This window comes from Neofelis nebulosa, chromosome 3 (genome assembly GCF_028018385.1).
Source record: "Neofelis nebulosa isolate mNeoNeb1 chromosome 3, mNeoNeb1.pri, whole genome shotgun sequence".
In the NCBI taxonomy this organism is placed as follows: Eukaryota; Metazoa; Chordata; class Mammalia; order Carnivora; family Felidae; genus Neofelis; species Neofelis nebulosa.
The window spans coordinates 127,503,998-127,530,477 of NC_080784.1; the positions used below are offsets into that span (position 1 = coordinate 127,503,998).

Consider the following 26,480-nt stretch of genomic DNA (forward strand, 5'->3'; position numbering starts at 1 on the left):
CAAGCAGGAACACCTTACAAAACTCCATCTATCTCCTTTTTGGCTAGAGATTTGATAGCAAATCTGAAGACAGAGTTTTAATTCCCAGACATTTACATCTAGGCTTTCCTTTTAGAGTGTTCCTTAAATCTGGCTCAGGGGTTCTCAAACTTTGGAGGGCATAAAAATTACTGAACCATTAAAAAAATTACTGCATCATATATATTTTAACTTCAAGAAATTTCAGAGTTAATTTTAATTTTATTCACTTTCCATCTAATGTACTGACTTCAGGCCCTGGCATAAGTTGCTTCTGACTCCAAGCTACTGGATCTGCTGACCAACCTAAAGCAAAATGACTTGTTTCAATTTAATTAAACTCAACATAAAAATATTTTAAAAATAACAATAACCTTACAAATAATAAAAACCTTACAACAATAACCTTACAAATAATAACCTTACAAATAACCTTACAAACCTTTGCTAATCCTCTAATAAGAACTCTATTTTGCAAAAGAAGAAATCGAGGCATAGAATTGAAACAGCCCACAGGTTAGCATAAGGGCCAAGGTAAGAACCCAAATCTGGCTCTGGTCGTACTAAACCTTTTTTTTCACGTGGGCTCTTGGATGCTGGAAGCAGGTGGTTGTCAGCTTTTGTTGTTTTAAAATATGATTTTCTTCTGATGTGTAGTGTCCCTGCAATTATTGGTGTTTATTCCTTTTTCCTGTTGGCATCTTTTTGAAGGGAATGATGTTTCTTCTTTAAATATTTACTTATTATAACATTTTGTGCCAAATACTATGTGATTATCATACATTAACAGCTCCATCATTCTAGCATGGTTCTCCAACTACATCAGAGTCGAAACTCCCAAGTTCAGCGTGCCTCTTAGCTTGCCCCACTCTTGAAACAAAAGGTGTAGCCTGGAAGTTGCTTCATTTAGGCATGAAAATCTTATTTTAGCCTTTCTCATGAATATCGATGATAATGTTTCCAATGAAGAGGTGTTTTAGAGTTTAAATAATTAGCATTACCTCATTCAACAACTGAATTGCAAATTAATCCATGAACATATCAAGCCCTTTTCTATTACATCCTTGTCTCTTCTCATTTGAATTTACTAATTAATGCCTGGACAGTACTTACATAGACTGTTGAGGCTATTGCCGGAGAACTGGGATCTGCCCCTTGCTTTTCTGGTTCACCAGCCTTGTGATGTTAGGCAAGTCCCTTCACCACTTGATGCTCTGGCTCCTTAGTATGCAGATAGAAAGGGGTTAGGATAGGAAATTCTAATCAATGATCTGTTTTAACTCCTGGGAGTTAGAAAGGGGATAGACTTGGGGTGCCTGGGTGGCTCAGTCAGTTGAGCGTCCAACTTCGGCTCAGGTCATGATCTCACGGTTTGTGGGTTCGAGCCCCGCATCGGGCTCTGTGTTGTAGGCTCAGAGCCTGGAGCCTGCTTCAATTCTGTGTCTCCCTCTCTCTCTGCCCCTTCCCCGCTCATGATCTGTCTCTCTCTGTCTCTCAAAAATGAATAAACGTTAAAAATTTTTTTTTAAAAAAGGGCATAGTCTTTTTTTTTTTTTTAATTTTTTTTTAATATATGAAATTTACTGTCAAATTGGTTTCCATACAACACCCAGTGCTCATCCCAAAAGGTGCCCTCCTCAATACCCATCACCCACCCTGCCCTCCCTCCCACCCCCCTTCAACCCTCAGTTTGTTCTCAGTTTTTAACAGTCTCTTATGCTTTGGCTCTCTCCCACTCTAACCTCTTTTTTTTTTTTTTTCCCTTCCCCTCCCCCATGGGTTTCTGTTACGTTTCTCAGGATCCACATAAGAGTGAAACCATATGGTATCTGTCTTTCTCTGTATGGCTTATTTCACTTAGCATCACACTCTCCAGTTCCATCCACGTTGCTACAAAAGGCCATATTTCATTTTTTCTCATTGCCACGTAGTATTCCATTGTGTATATAAACCACAATTTCTTTATCCATTCATCAGTTGATGGACATTTAGGCTCTTTCCATAATTTGGCTATTGTTGAGAGTGCTGCTATAAACATTGGGGTACAAGTGCCCCTATGCATCAGTACTCCTGTATCCCTTGGATAAATTCCTAGCAGTGCTATTGCTGGGTCATAGGGTAGGTCTATTTTTAATTTTCTGAGGAACCTCCACACTGCTTTCCAGAGCGGCTGCACCAATTTGCATTCCCACCAACAGTGCAAGAGGGTTCCCATTTCTCCACATCCTCTCCAGCATCTATAGTCTCCTGATTTCTTCATTTTGGCCACTCTGACTGGCGTGAGGTGGTATCTGAGTGTGGTTTTGATTTGTATTTCAAAAAGGGCATAGTCTTGATTTTGATGAATTTAAATCTGTCCGGTGATGCTCAGAGGTCCTGACATTTCTCACATCAGCATATTTGCTTGATAATTTTTCTCTTAGGATACTACTTATAAAAACAGTTTATATTATCTTTCTTAAAAAAAACTAATCATAAATTCATCATCATTTTGGCTCTTGTCTATTATCTCGATCACATGAAAAGAAAATTTTTTAAAAGAGTAGAAAAATCAAAGCTGTTGCTGTTTATTTGAGAAATGAAGATTTGTGTATAGTTTCTGGCTTTGTTTCTGAAATTTCCCAAATTTAAACACACCAAATAGGCTATGTTCAGACATATTATTACATGATTATGAGCCATGTACTTAAGGATAAGTACTTGATGTTACTTCCTACAGTATAAAACCAAGGAAAGTTCACTTCCTTTTTTAAGATACTTGGGCATGGGTTCTCATCTTTTATAATAGTTGGACATCAGCTGAAAAATATGGGCAACCCCACCTCTAGTCTAGAGGATGAGCTTGTGAGAATTAGAAAAAGTCACTCCTTCCCCAAGTCACTTTACCACCATCAGCTGGAAAACCGTTATATTAACAATCCATATCTACAGCCCACACAGCTGTGAATGGAGCCACGGAGAGTCTTACAATGCATAACTTGCACACTGTCCACATAATTGATGATTGAGTGGAAGCCAAATTTTAATCTCAACACTTCTGCTTACTTTAAAATATCACTTCTCACCTTTGGGACTCAGTTTCCTAATCTGAAAAAGGTTGGACTAGATAACCCCTAAAATGGTGTCTTGAGCAATTACAAGATGTTTCCTAGAATAAGGAGCATTTCATTAACTCTTCAAGACATCTAACTATTGGGATGCTTGGGTGGCTCAGACAGTTAAGCGTCCTGACTTCGGTTCAGGTCATGATCTCACAGCTTGTGGGTTCGAGCTTTGCATCGGGCTCTGTGCTGACAGCCCAGAGCCTGGAGCCTGCTTCGGATTCTATGTCTCCTTTCTCTCTGCCCCTCCCCATTCACGAGCTCTCTCTCTCTCTAACAAAAACAAATAAAAATTAAAAAAAAAAAAAAAAGGCATCCTACTCTTGCTTCGGTTTTCAAACTGTTTCCAACTTGCTTCAAGTTTCAGAATTCACTTAAAGTTTCTCTCCACAATCAGACTTCTTCTAATCTCTTTTCTCCCAGATCAGGAAAATCTCTCCATTGAAAGATCTATGTTCTTTAAAATTACGTTTAACAAAAAGAAGGTCGTAGATCACGAGCATCTCCCATGGCGGAAGCACTGCTGTGGGGGTGGCTTCCCCTAGGTGCAGTTACTCGGGCTCCCACAACCAGTGGGGCAAGTCCTGCATCCTCCCCTGAGCCCGGGGCCTCTGCTCCATCTTTCAGTCCAAGACAGAAGGTTTTGGAAGTTGTTACCGATGGAGGTGAGTTTTGTTCCGGACAGTTCTTCTTTAGGCTGTTCCTCCCATTGCAGGACATTCAGTATCCTTGGCCCTTACTCACTAAATACCATAAACAACACCCTAATCATTATGACAACCAAAACATACCAGCCCTGCCCCGTTTCCAAACACCGCCCTCCCCCCCACTTTAGAAGTGGCACCACCTCTGGTTGAGAAATTGTTTTAGCATCAAGTTGCACTCTGGCCCTGGAAATTTGCCTCTGAAACATGCCACTGCATGGATGCCAGAAGCCACAAAGGCCATAAACCTCTTTCATAGGAGAGCATGAAAGACTATACAGTACTTTAAAAAGTGCATTGCTTATGGTTTCTCACAAAAACTGGGCTCTTTGTCTCTGGAATAACTAGGGAACCTGCAATTCAAACACATTCGCTAACGTCACTCATTGAATAATGGGCTGAGCTGACTCTACAAATAGAATCCCTTTAAGAACCTAGAGTCTTAGGGCGCCTGGGTGGCTCAGTCAGTTAAGCATCCAACTTTGGCTCAGGTCATGATCTCACAGTTCGTGGGTTCGAGCCCCACGTCGGACTCTGTGCTGACAGCTCAGAGCCTGGACCCTGCTTCAGATTCTGTGTCTCCCTCTCTCTGCCCCTCCCCCATTTGTGTGTGCGCGCGCGTGCGTGTGTGTGCTCACTTGCTCTCTGTCTCCTGCTCTCTCAAAAATAAATAAAAAATTTTTAAAAAATCTTTCTTAAAAAAAGAACCTAGAGTCTTAATGTTCCTACAGTGTACATCCTAATGACATTGATAGAGCTGTCATTTATCAATTGCTTGCAGTGTATCAGCCCTTTACAAGTCTCATTTCTCCTTTCCACAGTTCTGTGGGAGTAAGGACCCGTGTCCTCTTCCATGGATTAGAACACTGATACGTAGAGAAGTGAAACAGTTTGACCAAGCTCTCACAGCTAAGGAAACGGCAGAGCGAGGATGTAATCTGAAGTCCATGAGAATGAAAAGCTCCATTTCACTGCCTTGGCCAGCAGCTCCGGTGCCTTTTCAGATGGCCTTACTTTCAAGTAATAGGAAAGTTAACTGAAATCCCTAACTTATGAACCAGGCTGTTGATTGGGACACGAAAAACAATTATTTTGCACTGTGTTCTGCCAGAGATGTTATTTTTCATTATTGCTAGGACCGCTCTCAGCAGGGTCACCTCATTAGCCGAGGAAAATGTCCCCTGTTGCTCCGTGAGAGACGGATCAGATGGAGAAGCATAAAAACAAACTCTAGAAAGTGATTCTGTGTTCCCCTCGTTTAGGGGATGGAACAGTAATCCCCTTCTTTTCTGATTTCCAGCCTCCTAAGTGATGTTTTAGTTCTGTAGCTGCAGAAGTGTTCTGAAAAGGATGGAAAAAGTTTTATAGAGTTGCCTTCCAAAAACTCTTTATCAGTGTTTCCATAACAGAGTAAATTGGGGTGTTGAACCATTAGTGGGTATACTTAATGCTCTGGTCTGTTTTAAATTTCCCCATGTAGGAAAATAACAGTTTGGCTAGATTGGCCCTAAATGGCTATAAGGAATAACTAGTGGTGAGACTTCCATTTTTTTTCTTAATTTCTATTTTATTTTGGAACAACCTCAAAGCAAACACTTTATCAACTATATTGATACACCTATTGATAGACATCTCCCAAGCCACGTGTCATAGAAACCATCCATAAAGCCCTGTCACTTTGCTCCCTTTGCTCTCCATTACCTATAGGAAAACCAAAACAATCTTTTCAAAATTACATTTGATCATGGGATTTGTATTTCATTTAGGATAAAATCAAAATGCCTCATCCTGGCCCACCAGGCCTACAGGACCTGGCTACCCCTCACCCCTCTGAGCCTGCCTCCTCCCTTTTCCTTTCAATCGCTTCCCTCCACCCACTCCATTTTTTTAGTTTACTTATTTTATTTTGAGAGAGAGAGAGAGAGGAACAGAGAGAAAGGGAGAGAGAGGATCCCAAGCAGGCTGTGCACTGTCAGCACAGATCCCAACATGGGACTCGATCCCACAAACTGTGAGAACATGACCTGAACCGAAATCAAGAATCTGATGGTCAACTGACTGAGCCACGCAGGCACCCCTCCATTTTTATGTCAGGACTTCTGCATTCACTGCCCTTCTTTGAGGAGCATCAGTCCCTCATGATTTCAACTTGGCTGATTCTTTCTCACGTTCAAGTTTCAGCTCAAATCCCATTTCAACAAAAAATTGCTCCCTGAAATCCTAAGGTGGTCATCCCTTTATCTCCAATCACATGACATTCTTTTTTTCTATCTCTTAAAATAAATTTTTCAGCATTTGAGTTGATCTTATTTATTATTTTTACTTATTTTCCGTTAAACTAGAACACAAGCAGGGACATTTCCCATTTTTGTTTGTCATTGTACCCCGTGCCTAGAATAGAACCCAGTATATAATAGGCGTCAAGAGTATTTGTTAGGTGAATGAATGAATGAATGAGTTCCAATTCTGTGCCTAGAATGAAATATAGTCCCAGATGAATGCCATAAATTACCAAAATATTTTTGAGTTGTCCAGCTCTACATAAATATGGGAAAGTTGAGATTAAAAGCAAAATTATAAAGTTCCTTATTTATTATTCCTTGGTCTGCTTTCAAAAACAGGCGTTCTGTTGGGAAGTAGAGGTAAAAGCCAAGGCAAACCCAGAACTGCCTCACAGGGAGAAATTTCAGACCATGTTATATCTCTGTTCTCCCTCTCTCAGATACAATTCTTCTGCGTACTCCAGCAGGCCCATGCTGATTGTGATCAAAATTTTCAAGATGAACAACAGACCATCCCCAGATATCCTATTTTACAGTTGTTGCCAGGCCCTCTAATCTGCAAGAAATGAATATTTTGACACCCCTCTCCTTAATACCTTCCCTACCAGAATGATGACATCAGTTACCTCCTCTCCTCTGCTAGCAGTGAACTCATATTGTCTTACATCTTTAGGTTTCAAAATAAATAACCTTTCTTCTAGTGCCTGTATATGTCCCAGATGTCCTTTTATTGAGTTCACAGAATACAAATGGAAAAAGGTTATTACTAGACAGAAGTGTTTAAAAATGAAAATCAAACCTAATACATAGACTCAGACAACTGGAATAAGAAATATAATATTTATAAAACTGAGTAGGAGGTTGCAATCATTGCTCTAAAATAAAGCATTAAAAATTAATTCAGGGCAAACTTGTCTGTGCTACAGCAAACCTCTCTTTCATTAAGGTAGCACGGCATGTTTCTCCTGAATTACTTCCCCAAATAGGTAAATAGCTTATAAGAGCGGAGTGTTCTGCAAACTACAGAAGATCTACCTAAGGCACGATTTAGAGGTACCTTTGGTATTAGAGCATTACAGACCTTTAATTTTGAGCAAATTAATTGTGATTCTTGCAGATTCTCTACAGTTTTTGCCCTTGAGCATTACTAGGAAGTTTAATTCGTGTCATCTTCATTTGATTAATCCAAATGGCGCTGTATCATTTGATCAATTCATATGTTATAGAATATTAAATATTAGGAAACTGGAGGTACCAGTTATAAGTTATACCTTTAAATTTTTACATATTAAAAGTTTTAAATTTGTATTCCACATTTTTTAAATGTTTCCCCAGCCTTCTTCTTGACATTATTTTTATCATCATCATCATCACCATCATCTTCCTTCATATCTTAGAATATACTCAAAAGAAAGAAAAATAAAAAAGGCTAGTGTTACCTGTGCATTTATTGTTGAGATGAGGTTTTTATTTTTCCCAATTTACACTATTCCTCTGAAGCCCTGAAATAAATAACCTTATAACCTCTAGGCCCTATTGATTTTTGAGTGATTTCAAATAAAAAGCATCCAGTTTCCGTTGCATTGAGAAACTGCTCAGTCCCTGGGCAAAACCTATTGGATTCCTATTAAACGGAGGAACAAGAAACAACCAAAAATCCAAAAGGTGGATTTGAGATGGAGGGAGAAAGGGTGGTCTCAGCTCAGCTCAGCTCAGCTCAGCTCAGCAAATGGGTATTTAACCTTTGACCAATGATGACAGGTCTTCTTTAGTTCTATTAGACCAAGAGCAAGCTGTTATGATTAAATAAAAAAAAAAAAAAAGAAAAAAACTGCTTAGAGCCTTACTGAATATGTCCTGGGAATTAAAGCATATGGCAGGGATAAGGAAAAAAGATTTTCCTTATGCTAATGACCCTTGATGTCTGAAATAAATTAGATCCATTAGAGTTTATGCTCAATAAAAGAAAGACTTTAAGCACTCCAAAGTTAGTGACTCGAGACCAGTTTTGCTCTGAAATTCAATCTGCCTACTTATTAATTCTTGGTAAGGCTCCAGAGCAGACAGGAGATGCAAAATCATAATTCTGTACTGAACCAGAATTTTAAAGGACCACAGGTTTCTTTTCCTTTTCTTTTAATTAAACCATTTTTCATGCTTCTTATTTTGTTTCCCTCATTAATTTGATTTTGTTCCCATTTTTGTTTCATTTTTTTGTTCTTTTCAAGGTTTCCTTTATCCTATCTCAACTGAACAGCGAACCCAGAATGAATATGGATTTTCTTGTAAGTTTGATGTTTAGTTTTTATGTTGCTGAATAATCATTTAACGTTATTGCCCCCAGTTCAAGTTTACCTTTCTTTAGATCACAGATGTGCACACAGGAAATAGGCACCTAATATATTCTAACATGAAAAACAAATTAGATTTTCACCACCGAGGAGAAGAAAGAAGGGTCATTTCAAGCCTCTGCCAGCTTTAAAATCTATCAGTCTACCATTCAAAGCTTCAGTCCCAATAGCTGACAAACCATATCATGAAATGTGCTGATCTAATAAAGGGCCGGGTTCAAATGCTAAAAAGTAAAGGGTTGAGAAAATGCAGATCTGTTGAGTTAGGAAGCACGAATGTTGGGTAAGTAATTACAGCCTGATAAAGTAAAACCCTAAGGATTTAGATGTAATGTTCTGGCTGGAGTTCAGAATACTGCTGCAGGACCTCAGATATTACCCAGCAGCAACGTCCGGTCAGCCCTTGGAAAGCAGTGCTCATACAACCAAGAGTGTTTGGGCTGTCACTAGTATTCTGGAAAGATCTGTCAATATTGACTTAGTTGATGGAAAAGTTGATATTCTGGAAACTTTGGGAAAGATAATAGTTAAAAAAGAAATGTCTCTCACATAGAGTATATTTAAACACAAAATGCTGAAAGAGAGCAGTTTCTAACAGGGAATCCCTTTAAACTGTCAACGTGTCAAAGAAACCGTGACACAAGAGTTTGGGTGAGCCACTGGCAATCTAAACGATGAGTCATTTCCCCTACATAAACTCTGTGGCTGTGAGTCGTAGTGGACAGAATAGGGGCTCTTCAGCTTTTAGGAGGCCATGGGACTCACATATCTGAAAACTCCCTTCCTCCAAACTGCACGTGTATATAAAATTGAGCACAAAAAGGTTGTTCTTGACTATTTGCAATACCAGTGTAAAATCACCTCTTTTATAGTGAGTGGAGAAGCTTTGGTTACCTCTGCTGAAAATTTTTGTGGGTCACAAAATACTAAAAACAGAGACTTAAAGGTGTCTGTGGGGTTCTGGAAAGGTTTAATCTTGTTCGTTTTGTTTCAGTTATCAGCTTCTATCACCTTTTGCAGTTGGAGCGAAGTATGTTCTATGCCCCCAAGGCAAGATGAACATTTACAGGAATTGCCCTCTTGCTTTACCCAGAAACAGATCTCCCGACTGATTGCACACTGTGTTGGTCAAATGCTCAATTGCCTTCTAGGGTAGTCTGACCTTTATGATCACTGAACCAGGCCTTTATCTTACTCTGCACCATACAGACATTTTGATTCGGTAACAAGTGGCTAAATGTAAATCGCTGACCAGAGACCATGAGACCCTCATAGTTCTCAGAGGTAATACCGAATCTGTATCAAAAGTCTGGTGTTATCAACAATGACCTCTGCTCTCCAAATCTGCTGAAAGCACATCTTTAAAATCCAATGTGTTTGCTCCTAGTATTTATTTTGCTTAGTTACATATACCGTTCTCACCCATCTGTTCACTGATTTAGGGGAAAGTGAGAAGAATGTTATTTGTGGGAAGTAACCTTTTGACTTGAAAGATACTTAAAAACATATTCTGATTCAATAAATATACAGATTCAGAACATGCCAGATATTTCTAACAGGATATTGATGTTTATTTTTTTAGAGAACTATCAGTGAATTCAAAGCAGCCTTCCAAACTTTTCCACCTGAAATTAGTAATGAACTTTTTTTCCCCTATGGGTTGGGATGGTTTTAGTTCTAGTTTCTTTTTATGCCTTCTAATAAATGGTCTGTTATGCTGCCCAATTTAAGATAGATTAGTGGGTGGGTAGATGCAGAGTGAGAAATGAAAAGAAATCAGAGATAATTTTCCACTGAAAGGCCACAGTCGTTTTATATAGCTTTTGAAATAGATTTGAAATTAACCTATAAAAAAGGCAATAAATGTCGGAAAAAATTACTGACAATATGTATGTGATCTGTGGGAAATTTCTCTAAGCAGTTGGTCCAATGTTTCCTTGTCCTCTCCAGCTGCTCCCGATTCAGATGATGTCGCTCTGTATGTTGGCATTGTGATAGCTGTGATAGTTTGCCTGGCCATTTCTGTAGTTGTGGCCCTATTTGTGTATCGCAAGAATCATCGTGACTTTGAGTCTGATATTATTGACTCTTCGGCGCTCAATGGAGGCTTTCAGCCTGTGAACATCAAGGCAGCGAGACAAGGTCAGTTAACGTTGCACTCCACACCTGTGATGTATGCATGTGACCAGCATCCCTGTGTGGTGCCAAAATCGGGGACTTTCAAGTCATGTAGTTTAGCCAGAGCATTAGCTCCATAAAGGCATGGATTTGGGTCAACATTACTTCAGACAAAATCAGGGTCATTACTCTGTTGACTTCATTCATATAACAAACTAGAGGTGACAAGATGCACAAATCATTTTTTTGTCTTAACAGGTTTCTATGTCATACTTTTAAACTTTTACTTTAAAAGAATACACAGATTGGTTGACTGATTTCCTACATCCCCGTCCTTTTTTTTTTTTTTTTTTGCCTTTTGACAATACAGCTTGCATAGCTATGAATATAGTGGTCTACAGATGACCTCAAATCCAGTATAGACAAGGAAAATTATTACCTAAGTCATTGAATGCAGATCACTGTCTTCGAATTCAATCTGTTGAAATAGCTAAATACCTTAGGAACAATGAGTAGACTTCAAGGCAAAATACAGAATGAACTCGTCTCCTAATTTGTAGCCAATAAAAAAATGGATTGTAGTTATCTCATTGCCCTGTTTTCAACAGAACCTTAGAGTCTAAACATCTCGAATATTCATTTGTTCATTTGTGTTTGGCTCAGAAAGTACCAAGGTGAGCCTGACTAGTAGAAGTTACCTGAATGGAGAATGCAAATGGACTTCCTTTCTCTTTCTGACTCAGATCTCCTGGTGGTACCCCCAGACCTCACATCAGCTGCCGCCATGTACAGAGGACCTGTCTATGCCTTGCATGATGTCTCAGACAAAATCCCAATGACCAACTCTCCAATTCTGGATCCACTGCCCAACCTGAAAATCAAAGTGTACAACACTTCCGGTGCTGTCACCCCTCAAGATGACCTGTCTGAGTTTGCATCAAAGCTGTCTCCTCAGATGACCCAATCTTTGTTGGAGAATGAGGCGCTCAACGTGAAGAATCAGAGTCTAGCAAGGCAGACGGATCCATCCTGTACTGCATTTGGCACCTTCAACTCTCTCGGGGGTCACCTGATTGTTCCCAATTCAGGTAATTCCTAGAGGTTGAAATCACATAGATCTTGAGAACGTATGTTTGTACCCAAATCTTTTTTTTTATCTGTTTGTTTTCATTAGGCCTGAAAAGTTAGTTGGAGCCTAATCTAACCCAAATCTACTTTTGATGTAGATCAACATTACTTCAGACAAAATCAGCGAAACCATTCATCTTCCTCCAGCCAACTCGGAAAACACTTCCTCTAGAAATATTATACTCACAACTTTCTGCCAAGATTTAATTTGGAACTGTCACTGACCTTCTTTTTAATAGAGCTTCAGAAGGCAACGGCAAGCCAGAAGTGCTCACCGTTGTCATCACACTTTAAAAGGACAAATTAATTAGAAAACATATTAGTTGGTTCACTTCCAATTTACTGTAGGAAGCAATACTTCAGAATACTAATTTTGAGATCAGAGAACATCATAGTAGACATCAAATCTTCATTTATTAACTTAACTCTTTATTATACGATCTTCCACCTCAAGGTATTTGTAAGGTACTCGCTCCCTCTTCTGATCAATCTCTCTGGAATCACAGCCTCATTATGTGTCGTGTGTATCTGTAGTATAAGTTTTCAGCTTATTATTTAGTTACCTGCTTCTACAGCATAAGTGCCATAAAGGACTTCAATGGTAAATTTAAGTTAGTGACTGATAATGTTTGATTAATGTTTGATATTCATTTATCGGTATTAGCAATGGGTTTTTATCTATTGGCCATAAGAGGGTTAAGGGATTCCTCTGTGACTCTACCTTAGCTCTTTTGACAATACAGCAATAAGAAACAATTTGATTGACCTGAAGTCCTCATGTGGCATAAGAAAATAATATAATGTAAAAATAGCCATACAACCAAATAATGTACAGAACCGATTGGTCTGCAGATCTGAATATGAACTCATCTTTGATTCTTTCTCTTATTCAGTCCCTTATTTCAATGCCTTGCCAGTTTGTCACACCATACCTTTAAAAGTATATTTTAATAAATTAAAATACTTACGGGAATCTCATTTTTCCTTTTATCTATACATTTTACGTAGCTGAGATTATACGTTATATATGCTTTTTTTTCGCCTTTTTCTCTTTAATTCTCATGCTATTGTATACTCTTTAAAATCATGATTTAAAATATATTTCTAAAAGTCTAACAGATGGATAGATCAAAATATGCTCTAGTGTTTTTTATTGTTTAAACATTATATATTCTCAAGGCAGTTTTTTTTCATGATATTTGTTGGATTCTACCTTTCCTTCCCACTTTCACACCTGTCACTTTTTCATATATGAATTATTATAAACGCTTCTTAAGTGGAAAGGAGGGAGGTTGCATGTATTAAATACTTTCTATGTCCTAAGCATTGGTGATTTACATACATTACTTTATAACAAGCTACCTAACTTGCATCAGGCATTATTCTTATCACTTTACATTCATAGCTTTATCTCATCCCTGTAACATAAAGGTACATTTTATTGCTCCCATTAGGAAAAATAAAAAACTACCAAGGGTTGGTAACCTCACATGTGGCCCTCCTGCTTCCACTGTGTGCTTCAGCAAACCATCCTGTCCCCTATTGTGACATTGCGCTTCCCACAGCACTGAGCTTTTATGTGACTTTCCTTCTCGAGAAGGCCGTGACTCAACATTTCCAACCGGTTACACAAACGCCTCTGAGTAACGATTTCTCCTGAACTCTCCACTCTTCATTCTTGAGACTTTCCAACATGGTCGGGCAAGTTTCCTTACTGCCCTGTGCTCATTTGGCATATTCCATTCCCTTGCTAATTAAAGTATAAATTACTCAAAGACAGGAACACTGTCTTTTACTTCGTGGCATTCACAGTACTGCCAAACACCATACTCACAGCGATGCTCTGTCAGTTTTTAGTGAGCTGAAAGTAAACTGCATTTATTGGAATAAAATCACAAAGACGGGTGTCTACAGGTTGTTGCCCACCCGGAATTATTCTTTGTGATGATCCCGCAGTGATGCAGGCCGGTGGTTCTTACAGTGTGTCCACGGGCATCTTACAGTGTGTCCACGGGCATCATGTCATTGGCATCACCCTACAGCTTTCTGGAAGTACAACTTCGGTAGGCCCTATAAGTCAAAAATGCCAGGATCCAGTAATCTGTGTTTTAGCAAGCACTGCAGGTGATTCTGATACAAGCTCAAATGGGAAAGAACTGCGATAGGCCCAGTGAATTTAGAACAAAGCGTGATCCCCTAGTCCTACAAAATGGTGTCCATTAGCAACTGAGTAAACACCCTCCTGACCTGCGTTGACTAAAAACTAGTCGTAGTTTGTCTGTTGTTTGTTCGTTTTCTAGAGTTATGTGTGATGAAAGAGGTTCTCCACCAATTATTATTCTGTTACGGAAAAACAGTGATGCTGGCCAGATATTTCAGAAATAAGTGTTTTTTGATATTATTGAGGTTAGCATTTCCCTGACTTTGAATTTCGTGGGGATTTTTTTTTCTTAAATTAGAAACGATGCATCATTACAGCTGTTTGAAATTTTAAGAGCGGTTGTTGGTTTTCCCCTCATTTTACAAGGAAAACAACAGTGAAACCATCTGTCTATTCCTTAAATAAAACAAGAGTTTAAAAAATTACATCATTCCTTTGAGTAATTCCAGAACAGTTCAGAGGGAGCTGTGGTAACAAATAAGACCAATAAGGACGGAAAGCAGGGCAGCTATGAATATTTACATGTCTTTAGAGAAAAAGCAGGCTTGTAGCTGCATGGCCACAAAATCTCCTCATTCCCTTTCACTTGCTTCAAAGGCATTCTGTGAAGTTTCCTTTTGATTCATAGGTCTTATGTGACTGCTTTTCTCTTTTGCTATTCAGGAGTAAGCTTGCTGATTCCCGCTGGGGCCATTCCCCAAGGGAGAGTCTACGAAATGTATGTGACTGTACACAGGAAAGAAAATATGAGGTAAATATGCTTTTTCTGGTGCGCTTGACTTTATCAATGTCTGACCTGGAGGAGAATTGTGCAATAGAAAGAATAAACCCAACATGTCTCGAGTGCCCTGCTTCTAGCATACCCTTTTTTCCCTAGACCTATAAAACGTCGGCTTCTCTTTATCTTTGAAGCTTCAGACACTTGTGCAGATCTTGAGTATGGGCCGAAGGCCAGAGATCTTTTCTCAAGTGGACATGTGGCCATTATAGCTGGAAAAATGGCCAGAAATGTGATCCTTAGATTGTCTGGAGAGATGTGTGGATAGACACAGAGTATCAGCTTCATGTGGCCTGGCTCAGGAATCCACCCCATCCCCATTACAGGGTTAAAGGTCACAAAGATTAGAAAGTCCCTTAACCTCTGGCCTGTCACCCCCACGTCAGCCTAGCATTTTATTCTAACCTGCGGGTTCTTCTTTTTGTAACTCTCCCTAACTTAAGCCTTATCAGCCTCCTTTTTAGGTTTAGCCTTATAAACTCCATATTGAGCCTTTCTAAATGCATCTAGGATTGATAGAAATTAGATTGAGTCAAAAGGCTTTGTTTTGAATGTATCATAGTCATAAAGATGAAGTTACTTTAAGTAAAAAATAACAAGAGGACTTTAAATGTCCTAAATTCAATTTTCAGTCTGGGCCTCTAACAAATCTAAGAATGGTCTCTCTTGGTTAGTTCCCACATAAAACGTATGTATTAAATAGTGCTTTAAGGTCTGACTGATTAATGCTTCTGAAGTACACTGAGATCTTAAAATAAGACTTTGTTGAAATGAAGATCCTTACATGTAATTATCATTGTTTTTCCCAAGGGGAAAGGCATCGGCTCTCCAGCCCTGAGCTCCAGATACAAAGCATGAGTGATAAATGTTGAACTAGTTTATCATTATAACACATTATACCTTTTGTCTTCCCTCTCTCATCCTCAGAAAAACACCCATTTTTAGTCTTGTTCTTCAAAAGCCGAAAAGCTCTTTTATCATGCTCTCAGGTAGAGATACTGGCGTTTATAATCCGGAGGACCCCCAACATTTTTTTCCTTGGGTGGTGTCCTTTCACCTACACAAGCACTAACGTAAGAAAATGATAAAGTTCCTTGAGCATTATTCATGCCTTAAATTTGAGCAACAGAAAATTACTAAAAGGCTTGTATTTACTCACATCAAATATTCATTTTTTTTCATTCTCCATGCCAAGTAACATTCACAGACCCTGAGAGTGCCCTTCTGTTGCAACAGGAGAAATAAAGATCAGCAAACTCTAAGATCCCTTTATGTACTTTTTTCTTCTTTCTCTTGTCCTAAGTCAAGGTTTGCACTAAGTACATCCATCACTCAAGGCCTTTGCCAACATGGACATTTTGTTTAAACAGAAATGAGGGATGGCTTGTGCTTTATCCTCCGAAGCAGTGAGGTGTCTGGGTCTCTTATTGTCCATGTAATCACCGCTATCTTCAGCTGCAAATCAGGCCTTAAGGGGTGCTGCAGGGACGCGCTGAGGCTGAAAGATGTGTGCATTGTGTGACTTGTGTGGTTTTCCTTCCCATGGTGTGGTCAGCACCCTGGCAAGAATAATTGTGCATATGAGATGAAAGAAAGAGAAAACAAAAAATTGATAAAGCTAGACACTTCTGCTTTGAGTTTTCCTTTTCCTTCGACTCAAAAGAAAAGGAAAAACTATAAATCACTTCTTGCCACCCGTACTGCCTGAAGTTAGGTGCAGAGAGAATTACTCTGTTCAACTTGGTGTGCATCAGAGAAGTTCTGTTTATATAAATGAAGCTAGAGAAACCTCAAGATCTCAAAAGAAAACATGCACAAGAGACCATGAAACAAGGAACAAACACAAGAAGACGACTGTGTCAAATAATGAGCAGTTCTTCTCGTCACTTATTTTCCGTTGTTTAGGATGTATTAATAATAGACTACATGGTACCATTTATTCACCATACTTTAACTTTCATTTATTTCCGCACTGCAACCCTGTGATGAGTTCCATTTAAAGATCGAAAAACTAGGGCTCGGGGAAATCAAGTCACAGAGCCAATTTTTTCCCAGTCAAAAGCCGAGGGACGGCCGAATTCTCAGGCAGGTGATCTCACCGCGAAGCTTTTCTGCTCTGTCCCATGCCACCCCTCTTTTACAGATAGCACCAAGACACTGCACCGGGCCTCTGCTTCTTACTGTGGTACAGTCTCACACACAGTTTCTTTCTCCTGCTCCCTGAAGACCCTTTCTGTCCTCACACGATCAGAGACAGAACTTCTAACAGGGAAGACATTGGGAGGGCATCAGAAGCTATGAATGTTCCTTCAAGTCATTTATAGGACAAGTTTGATCATTTTTCTCCATTTTCTTTCTCCCTGATTTCCCTTTATTGCATCCCAAACTGGGGATTTTTCCAGCTGGATGTTTTCCAGCTGGTCATCTGCTGATGTGAACTGTCTAAAGGGAGGCATGAACTTAATTACGTGTGGCAGAGTGGATATGACAAGGGGGCCTTATCATTACTGAATGTGCTCTAAGAGAAAACCCTGAATGGCAGATGAGCAGCCCAAATGAGCTGCAGCGATGGGACACGCTGTCTCTGACAAGGGAGCAAAGCTGTAAGGGCGTGCTCATGATTTCTACCTCTCCAGCTTTACACATCACGGAAGATGCCACAAAGCGTCTGTTTCCCCTGTGGATACAATTTCCATGATTAATGGCACTAATGTGGACCTTTTTGCCTTGTTTCCAGTAGTAGTTAAAAAAAAAAAAATGAGTCTGACTCAGACTGAAATTTTGCTCTTTGTCATTTCTTATTGAAAAATAATTGGAATTAAAAATATCAATGTTAGGGGCGCCTGGGTGGCGCAGTCGGTTAAGCGTCCGACTTCAGCCAGGTCACGATCTCACGGTCCGTGAGTTCGAGCCCCGCGTCAGGCTCTGGGCTGATGGCTCAGAGCCTGGAGCCTGTTTCCGATTCTGTGTCTCCCTCGCTCTCTGTCCCTCCCCCGTTCATGCTCTGTCTCTCTCTGTCCCAAAAAATAAAATAAACGTTGAAAAAAAAAAAAAAAGTAGACAGTCCTACATATTATAAAAAAAAAAAAAAAAAAAAAAATCAATGTTAATTGCCCTTTTCTCTGTATTCTGCCCTTGCTTAGCAATACTCTCAAAAGGCCAGAAAGTCAACTTAGACATTCCACATATGAAGGTAAAAAGAACTTTTTTGGGAAACCGTGGGGAGCCATGGAAGGTCTCTGAGCAGCCAAGCAATAAGAGAATAACAGTGCGTTTTAAAGATTGATCTGGTGAGGTAGGCTGGATGAGTTAGTTGGTGGAGGGAACAGGAAGACTCCCTGTAGGCCAGCTGCCTGGTTGGGCTATGGCAATAAACTAGGTGTGAAGGGGGAAGGGAAGAACCAGGCCTGAGTCTGGAGGATGGAAAGTGAAATATATTTCAGAAAGAAGATTTCACCACCGGTTAGAAGTGTCACAAAAGAGTAATGAAACACAAAGGATAGGTGTAGGAACCAAGCCTTGGGCACTGGGAAAATTGTGAGTGCAAGTGGTTCAAGGAGGAAGGACAAATTCTGAGCTAAATGTGGGCAGTGTGCGCAGGTAGGGATATGGGATTCACGCCAGAGATGCGGATGGGGAGTCACCAGTGGGTGGATCCTCTGAGGGTTAAAAATGCAGAGGCAGAAAGTAGAGACCAGGGGAAAGAGCTTCAGGAAATATTCCTATTAAAGTTTGTATGTGATGAGCAAAACGAAATAGAACGTGGAAGGAAAAGGCAGATCAACACAGAGTTTACATCTGGTGTGGTGCTTCTACTGAGTGGCTATGCAATGAATATTTTTCAATGAAAGAATGAATGACTGGAAGTATTATAGAACAATCAAACGTAAAGAGATGTTCAAGATGAAAGAAGTGGTTGACATAGGTATATGTAAAATTAAAATGTACAGAAAAAGAAGAATAAAAGAAATCATTGGGGCACCTGGGTGGTTCAGTCAGTTAAGCGTCTGACTCTTGGTTTCAGCTCAGGTCATGATCTCACAGTTCAGTTCGTAGGTTCAAGCCCCACATCAGGTTCTGCCCTGAAAGTGTGGAGCCTCCTTGGGATTTCTCTCTCGCTGTCTCTCCCTGCCCCTCCCCAGCTTGCTCTCTCTCTTTCTCATAAATAAATAAACAAACAAACAAAAAATTTAAAAAAAAAGAAGAAGAAATCATTGGATTTGTCAACTGCAGGACGTTGGCGTAAGAAGAGTTCAAGGTGCGAGTTAGTGGTGAGGCAATGTAAACTATCTATCATATATAGGTACTGAATATAAATAATAAAGTAGTATGTTAGGATAGCGGGCCAAAATTCTCTTACATAAGTAACCATATAGCAGAAAGTTTTGATTTATTTTAACATGTTTTTGGAAGTTGGTAAAACAGTATTTGACATTATTATTTCTCAGTGAAACTCAATGACATTCCTCTTTTGAGTCCTCAAGTCCTTATTTGAGCATACAGCCGTATAAAAGGCTACAGGTATAGGGGGAAGAGAGTGGAGTGCAGGCATATGTAAATCTTATTTTCTCACTGCTCTCCACAGTGTTCATATACTGCAATCTTACTTATAAAGAAATGATTTCAGGTGATTTATGAAAATACAGTCTTTTCAACGGGAGGGAAAAAAAACTTGTAAATAAGTAGATTGAGAAAATGAGAAAAATTAAGATTTGAAAAGATAACAAAGTCAGGTAAGCAGTTAAAGTATAAAACATTTGGTGCAATTCCCAGCATATTTCCTGGTAATAGGTCATGAATTTACTATTCCAAACCTTTCAAGAGGGGAATGTGGTAAGTGATAAAATCCATGTGTCCGTGAGGAAAAAATATGCCCAAGAGAAGCTCAATTATTTCTCCCTTCATTCCACATAAAGAAGACATTTTTTGTTAATACAATTAACAACATCCTTAAATTGAAATAGCAATGAGTTTTCATAGGACTCCTGGTAGTGTCCCTCAATGTAAGTAGATGGTATAAGGCCCCACTATAAATTCAGTAAAATAATTCCACAAGGACTCATCAATTCAGTCAGAGCACGATACTTAGCTGTTGTGGCTTAATCCAGGGATAGATTCTGGCTTGTCTGGGGAAATGGTGGCACGCTTTTCAGAGTGGCTTCCATAAATATTTTTTTTTGCTCAATTGAGCTTTTGATAGCAAGTGAGTTAGATATTCCCTGTCAGATACCTAGAGTGCAAATATTTCAAGTTGCCAGTTATATGTGAAACCGTGTGCTTCAAAAGGCAGCTGATCCTCGGGGGGGGGGGGGAGGGTGGCGGTGGGATTGTCATCCTGAGGGACCTGACAAAAGACATGCATGTTACTAGAAAGCATCTTGTCTCCACACAGAGGTGGATGGAGACAGATTCTCTTCAAGAAGTAATTTTAGGCTTGCTCTTGCAAATAGACCAAAAAAAGTCTCAAGGCCCTGAACCCTGATAAGTAACCCAAAATATACCACTGTGTGAAAGAAACCAAATCACTTGTGTTTGAAATCTAGCTTTGCCTGTTACTAGTTTTGAGGCCGTAGGCAAGTGTGTGAATGTCTCCAGATTTCAATTTTTCTCTTGTGGAAAAAGAAGTAATACACATACTTATCCTGATTCCCTTGCAGGTGTGCCATGAGCAGCAAATGCAATTGCTTTTATGAAAGTTTTCTAAATTGTGCACTTCTGTGTAGGAGAAGTTCTCCTCACGGGTAACAGCAAGCAAAGGATGAGAAAATCTCTCTGACAGGAAACTAAAACACTTCTCTGAGGGCTTTGTCCTAGAGGCTTCAGAACCCATCCAGCATTTCTTATGATAGTATCCTCACTGGACTTTGAAAAGCCTTTGAAACTTTAATTATTGTTCATTACTAAATTTCTACTTAATTGCTGCTTCTGCAGCTAATTTTTGCTTTGTGCTCATTTCCATGTCATCTGCCGTTAATATTTATAGAATGTTTACTAAATATCTCAGATAACTCACGAGACATATAGGAGTGAAGCCCGTTGCAAAAAAACATGGATCAGGCTTATTTATATTTAATTTCTACTAGCTTTGTTTTATGTATTGTAATATTCGTGCTTAATGTGGATTTAAACACTCTGACCTTTGGTTTCACAGAGTTAAATCTTAATCTTCCCTCAATCACTCCACAGAGTTAAATCTTAATCTTCCCTCAATCACTCCTTCCATATAGGCTTGGAAATGTTTCCAATTTCAACACCGCTTCTTTCATCTTGAAAACGAAAAGATTCTTATCATTATTTCTTCTTTGTTTTTCATTCCCTGTTATGGATTCCGCTTCACCACTTCCCTATTCATTACATTCTTGCACCTCACTGGGTTAATAAATTCTTTTGACACCTACTGCCCCTTCCTTCCCTTGCTATCCCTCCCTCAAGAATGGTGCCCATCAATATTGCATGCCAGGGGTGTGCTTGGAGAGTACAGGTCTGACAGCTCCCCAACCCAGCAGGGAGGCTTCTCCCTTCTGTTCCAACTCAGTGATGAGAAGAACCCCTCCTCTTTCTGCCTCAAGCACCAGCTGCTAACAGCAGACTGAGGGGCAGATGTTTCCAATCTCCAACTATATAGCAAGGACCACTTGAAATGGATTCCACTTAAGTCTCCTTCCTTAAAAGTTTAATGCCCACTTCTCAAGGTACACTTGTGACCAAAAGGTAAGAGTTGTGCTCACGAAAATGTAGTCACTGTTTTTTGTTTTGGTTGTGTTTTGTTGCCATGGTAGGAAAAGTAGAATTAGCAAGCATAAGGTTATCGCTTAGGACCGATAGTATAATATCAGCTATGCCACAATGAAACCAAAACGTCACTCATGTACTAAGAAAATGAATTTCAGACTGGAATGAAGGAAGAAAAACTGGATTAAGAGGAAATGAAAACTAAGGGATGAAGCGGATGATAAAGACTTCGCAAGCTGCCAATAACCTTATTATTCCCAAAAGTACATTTCCAAGTACTTGGATAACTTTAGATTCAATAAAAATTTGCTGTTATTCAGTGAGGATGGAGATGATGTTAAAAGACAAAGGAGATAAAAGTTGCTTTTACTTTCTAAATAGGAAGAAAGAAAACCCTTAAGTTGGTGAGATCCTAATGACATTTTAGAATGAGAGGAGGGAGGGATAGCCCAGTTTTATTAAGGAGAAAATATGTCAAACTATAATTGAGTTCTTAGAACTGAGGATAATACTTGTCAGGAGCTAAGGACTCTAAGATTTGACGTTACCTTGGCTGCCACAGTCTGGTGGATGTTGATAGATGACATAGTACTTCTGGGCCAGAGACAAAGTTTGTTACAGCAATAACACTGTCCAGAGTTTTGTCGTTTTTGTGCCAGTTCACAAAACCCCAGTGCCAGAAGGGAGATGCAGAGAGGGTCAGATGATCTGTACACACTCAGTGGGTGCCTTCCAGGAAGGACCTCTGAGCTTGGAGAACATGGGTTTTTTTATAATGGGAAGTGGATGTGGTTGCCTTGTACTCCAGAGACCAGCACTATCGTTGCCTTCCAAGGTGATTGCTATACAATCGCCTTGAAGAGACATGCAGGAACATGAAAGATCCATGGAGAACTGTCTTCCAACAGTATATAAAATGTGTATATTATAAATTAAAGATGTATATATATTTATATATAAAAATATCAAACAGCTGTTGTCATTCATTGAGTGTTAAATTAGGGTATGCCATAGATTTAAGCTAACTTCTAGATTATGTAGTATATTCATATATTAACCATAGATGAGGAAAAAAATCCTAAAGGAAAATCCTTCTCAAGTGGCCATCACAATTATACAGGAATTTGATATGTCCCTTATAATAGCCACATGAATGAATGGAAAGATGTGAACTGGACAATGTATATTTTAATTGGTTTATATTTGACTAAACCAGAAAATTCAAATTATTGATGTCAGACTAGAAAGAGGTTTCAAGTAGTATGTTTAAAAAGGTCTTTATCTTTGCCCTATTCTTGTACTACAATGTCAACAGTGATTGCAACGAGAAGATAAGTGGCAGGCAAATCAGCTCTACAGAGGATGAAAGACTAGAAGAGATAGCCTATACTTGGAGAAAAGACAGTGTTAAGAAATACATACCCTGAAATTTTCTCTGCAACTGTTAAGGTGAAATTAAATAACCAAATGTAAATTTCTGTACATATGTTCAAAAGCCATTGCTGCAACCACAAAACTGTAGAGACTTAGCCTAAGAGCCTTTCATGTTATGAATACACAGGGTAGTTAGCTTTAACAAATAACTTAACCTCCTTGGGGCTTCATTGCCTCATTTTATAAAGGAAATGCTTTATATTATCTCCATCTTCCTCTGTAACTCAAGCCTGCAATAACATTTATAAATAATTATTTGATTGAGAACACCCTAAGGCAACAATTTTGTTAGGCATTGATATAACTATGTATTCCAAATCAAGGAAAATAGGAGCCCCGCTATGCTGCCTACTTGCGTATGATATTCACTTCCAGATGCCTTACTTTAGTGAAGACATAGGAACACCAATGGACATCTATATAACGATGAAGGTAGAAATATAGGGAGATATCTGGAAACCATTCTTTTCTAGTTAAAAAACTGAGAATGTTTGGTCTAAAATAAAGAAGACTTTCTAGAGGCATCATAGCAATCTCTAAATATTCGAAAGGCTCTCATGCTGAAGTGGAGAGAAAGCAGGCCAAAGATATGTGGAAAGAAGGATCAGGAAGGCAAGTTGTATTTCTCCTAAGAACGTTTTGTAGGTTTGAATCGATAATATGTGAGGTGACCCTCAATAGTAGTGGAGCACCATTTTGGATGTGTCTACAGCACCAGCCACAAGCCAGCATATTGTAGAGAGGCTCCTACTTTGTATGGAAGGTGGTGCTTGTTGACCCCAGGGGTCCTGCCTCCTCTGAAACACTCAGCTCATGATCTCTTATCCACACTATTCTGACAGAGTAGTTTTGAGTATTGTGTTGAGAAGGCATTGGCGTTAGTCCCCATGCTGACACTTGTTAGTTTTAAGACTTTGGGCAGTCTGCCCCATGCTTTGGGACTCCTTGCTCACATATCAGCTTTGGGTTAATTTATCCGTTTATTTGTTGATTACAATCTTGTTAGGGAAATGACTGAAGAAAGTTAAAAAAAAAAAAAAAAAACATGTGGAAATAAAGAATTTGGATCTTTGGGGCACCTGGGTGTCTCAGTCAGCTAAGAGTCGAACTTCAGCTCAGGTCATGATCTCGCGGTCTGTGAGCTCGAGCCCCGCGTTGAGCTCTGTGCTGACAGCTCAGACCCTGGAGCCTGCTTCAGATTCTGTGTCTCCCTCTCTCTGCCCCTCCCTTGCTCTCACTCTGTCTCTTTCTCAAAAATAAATAAACATTAAAAAAAAATTAGATCTTTGAGGTTCTTTCCACCCCGATTCCCTGAGTATGAAGTATACAAGTAGAAATATTTCATTTTAAATTCTAGAACTATAGAACACAGTTCTGTATTCTGCCTGGTCATATGTGAAACAATGAATCTGCTTTACTAGCCTGAATTATCCCTGAAAGTCATCTGGAAGAAATTTAGCTCTAGGGTGTCCTTACTCTGAAGTGATTTTTTTTTTTTTTGAAGTGTTTTTCAAGTTAGGTCCTAAAAATAAATTAAAAGTATTTAAAACCCTGTGAGAGTAATGGCAAGTATTATCAGAAAAGATGGTTGTGGGGTCATCAGGCTGGCTCAGCCAGTTGAGCATCTGACTCTTGATTTCAGCTCATGTCATGATCTCACAGTTCATGGTATTGAGCCCCACATTGGACTTTGAGCGGACAGCACAGAGCCTGCTTGGGCTTCTCTCTCTCCCCTTCTCTCTGGCCCTGCCTCTCTTTCTCTCTCTCAATAAATAAATTGCTCCTTCTCTCTCTCAAATAAGTAAATAAAGTTAATTTTTTAATTAAAAAAAAAAGAAAGGATGGTTGTGTAACCTCATAAGGACTCTATTCCTTCCTGTTCCATCCTGAAGGTATCTGCACATGAATTCAAAGAAAATTACCAAAGGCAGGTCTGTCTGTGTCTGGGGGAAGGGGATCAAAGAGACACTGGCAAATTCACTGTTATCATAAATTTCTCCAGTCTTGAAGATGAAAGTATTGGTATAAAGGACATATCTTCCCATATAATTCTGCCTCTGCACCCTCCCCCACCCCCGCAAAAATCCCAAGAAGAAATAATTTGCACAACTTCAGATCTAAAATCTCAATGAATACATAGTACATACATGCTATGGAAATTTCACTCATGCCAATCTCTGCTCTTCTTCTAGGCCACCCATGGAAGACACTCAGACACTCTTGACCCCTGTGGTGAGCTGTGGGCCTCCGGGAGCCCTGCTGACCCGCCCCGTCATCCTCACTATGCATCACTGTGCAGATCCCAATACTGAGGACTGGAAGATACAGCTCAAGAACCAGGCAGCACAGGGGCAGTGGGAGGTGAGCTTCTGTTGGGATAAAGATGGAACACAAGAGCAATTCATTTAGATAAACTGGAGTAATTATGGGGAAGTTTTTGTTTTTAAAGCAGAACATGAATGGAATTTTAGCTTATACTCAAAAAGACAGCGAGAGGCAGAGAGTGTGAGAAGGAAGGAAGAAGGAAAGACTAGTTCTTGAATGCTTTAGCTACTGATGGGTAGTCCCAGTGAAAATGATGGTCAAGCATTGGCTAACTTCTAAGGAAAGTACACTTGAGAGTCTTGCACAAATCCCCCTTGGAACATACATACAGTGTATTGGGAAGGGAAATATATATATATATATATATATATATATATATATATATATATATTTAAATTTGCAGGTAAAGAAACATTGCAACTGGGTCAGAAAATGGTAGGCATTGTAGACATATACCCGGAATATAGTTCTTCTGAACTTAACTTGGGGAAACAGAAAAACAATGCATTCCTGAAGCTCCACTAGAATGAAGAACACCTGTGACATCTTGGCTATGTGTGTCTGTTGCCATCACAACCTGTTAAGGACAGTGCCTTAAACAGATCCTGTTCTTTTCAGCAGAACCCTTCCATCAGCACCTGAAGTTACATGCCAAAGAATTTGTTATACCATGACCACTTTATACCTTATACCTTAAAAAAAAAAAAAAAAAAAAAAAAAAGCTTGCATGTTTTCATTATTATCCCTTGGAAAGACAGTACCTATTGTTTAAATGGAAAATAGCCATATTAAAAATCACATTTTAGAGTATTCTTGAGAAAGCATATTTCAGGAACATATCAAAAAATGTCTAATAGTTTTGAAAGCTACCACTGTATTTTGTGTCACCATTACACAATATCCAATCCATAAATATTATATACATTGTGATTACATATGGTATTTTTCTTTTAGGAAAGAAATTTTCAGAAAAAATGTATGTGAAGATTCAAATTCAAGCCTTCAGTATTTTAGGGAAAAGTAGTGTTTGAGTTAGAAGGGTATCCCAGGGATACCCTTTCTGTGGTCATGTTCCCTTGGCCACATGATGGGATCACTCCTTGCCAGAGGGTTGAAAGTCCAGGACTGAAGTCTAGGGGTAAACTTTATGTTGAGTTATGACCAGACTTAACCAGATTTAACCTCAATTCCATTTAAGCTTGAAATGATTTATCTCAAAAACATCCCAACGTCTTAATCTCAAGTGATCCTAAACTGTGTGCACAATTCTCTGTTTAATACCCTAATACGATGTCTATTTATGGACTTGAGTAATGATAACAGTAGCAAGAACAATAAAATGAAATAA

The 26,480-nt window shown here is 39.2% G+C and overlaps 1 protein-coding gene across 6 annotated transcripts in view; it reads left to right on the forward strand.

Annotated features, from left to right (window-relative positions):
* UNC5C (unc-5 netrin receptor C) overlaps nt 1-26,480 on the forward strand; it is a 365,666-nt gene that overhangs the window by 304,894 nt on the left and 34,292 nt on the right. For 4 of the 6 annotated variants that reach the window (XM_058721861.1, XM_058721863.1, XM_058721865.1 and 1 more), the window contains 5 exons: nt 8,334-8,390; nt 10,407-10,598; nt 11,318-11,662; nt 14,527-14,614; nt 25,000-25,168. In XM_058721861.1, the coding sequence (XP_058577844.1) occupies nt 8,334-8,390; nt 10,407-10,598; nt 11,318-11,662; nt 14,527-14,614; nt 25,000-25,168 (851 nt within the window). The remainder of the gene's footprint in view (nt 1-8,333; nt 8,391-10,406; nt 10,599-11,317; nt 11,663-14,526; nt 14,615-24,999; nt 25,169-26,480) is intronic. The other 2 variants (XM_058721862.1, XM_058721864.1) reach the window with 1 other exon arrangement.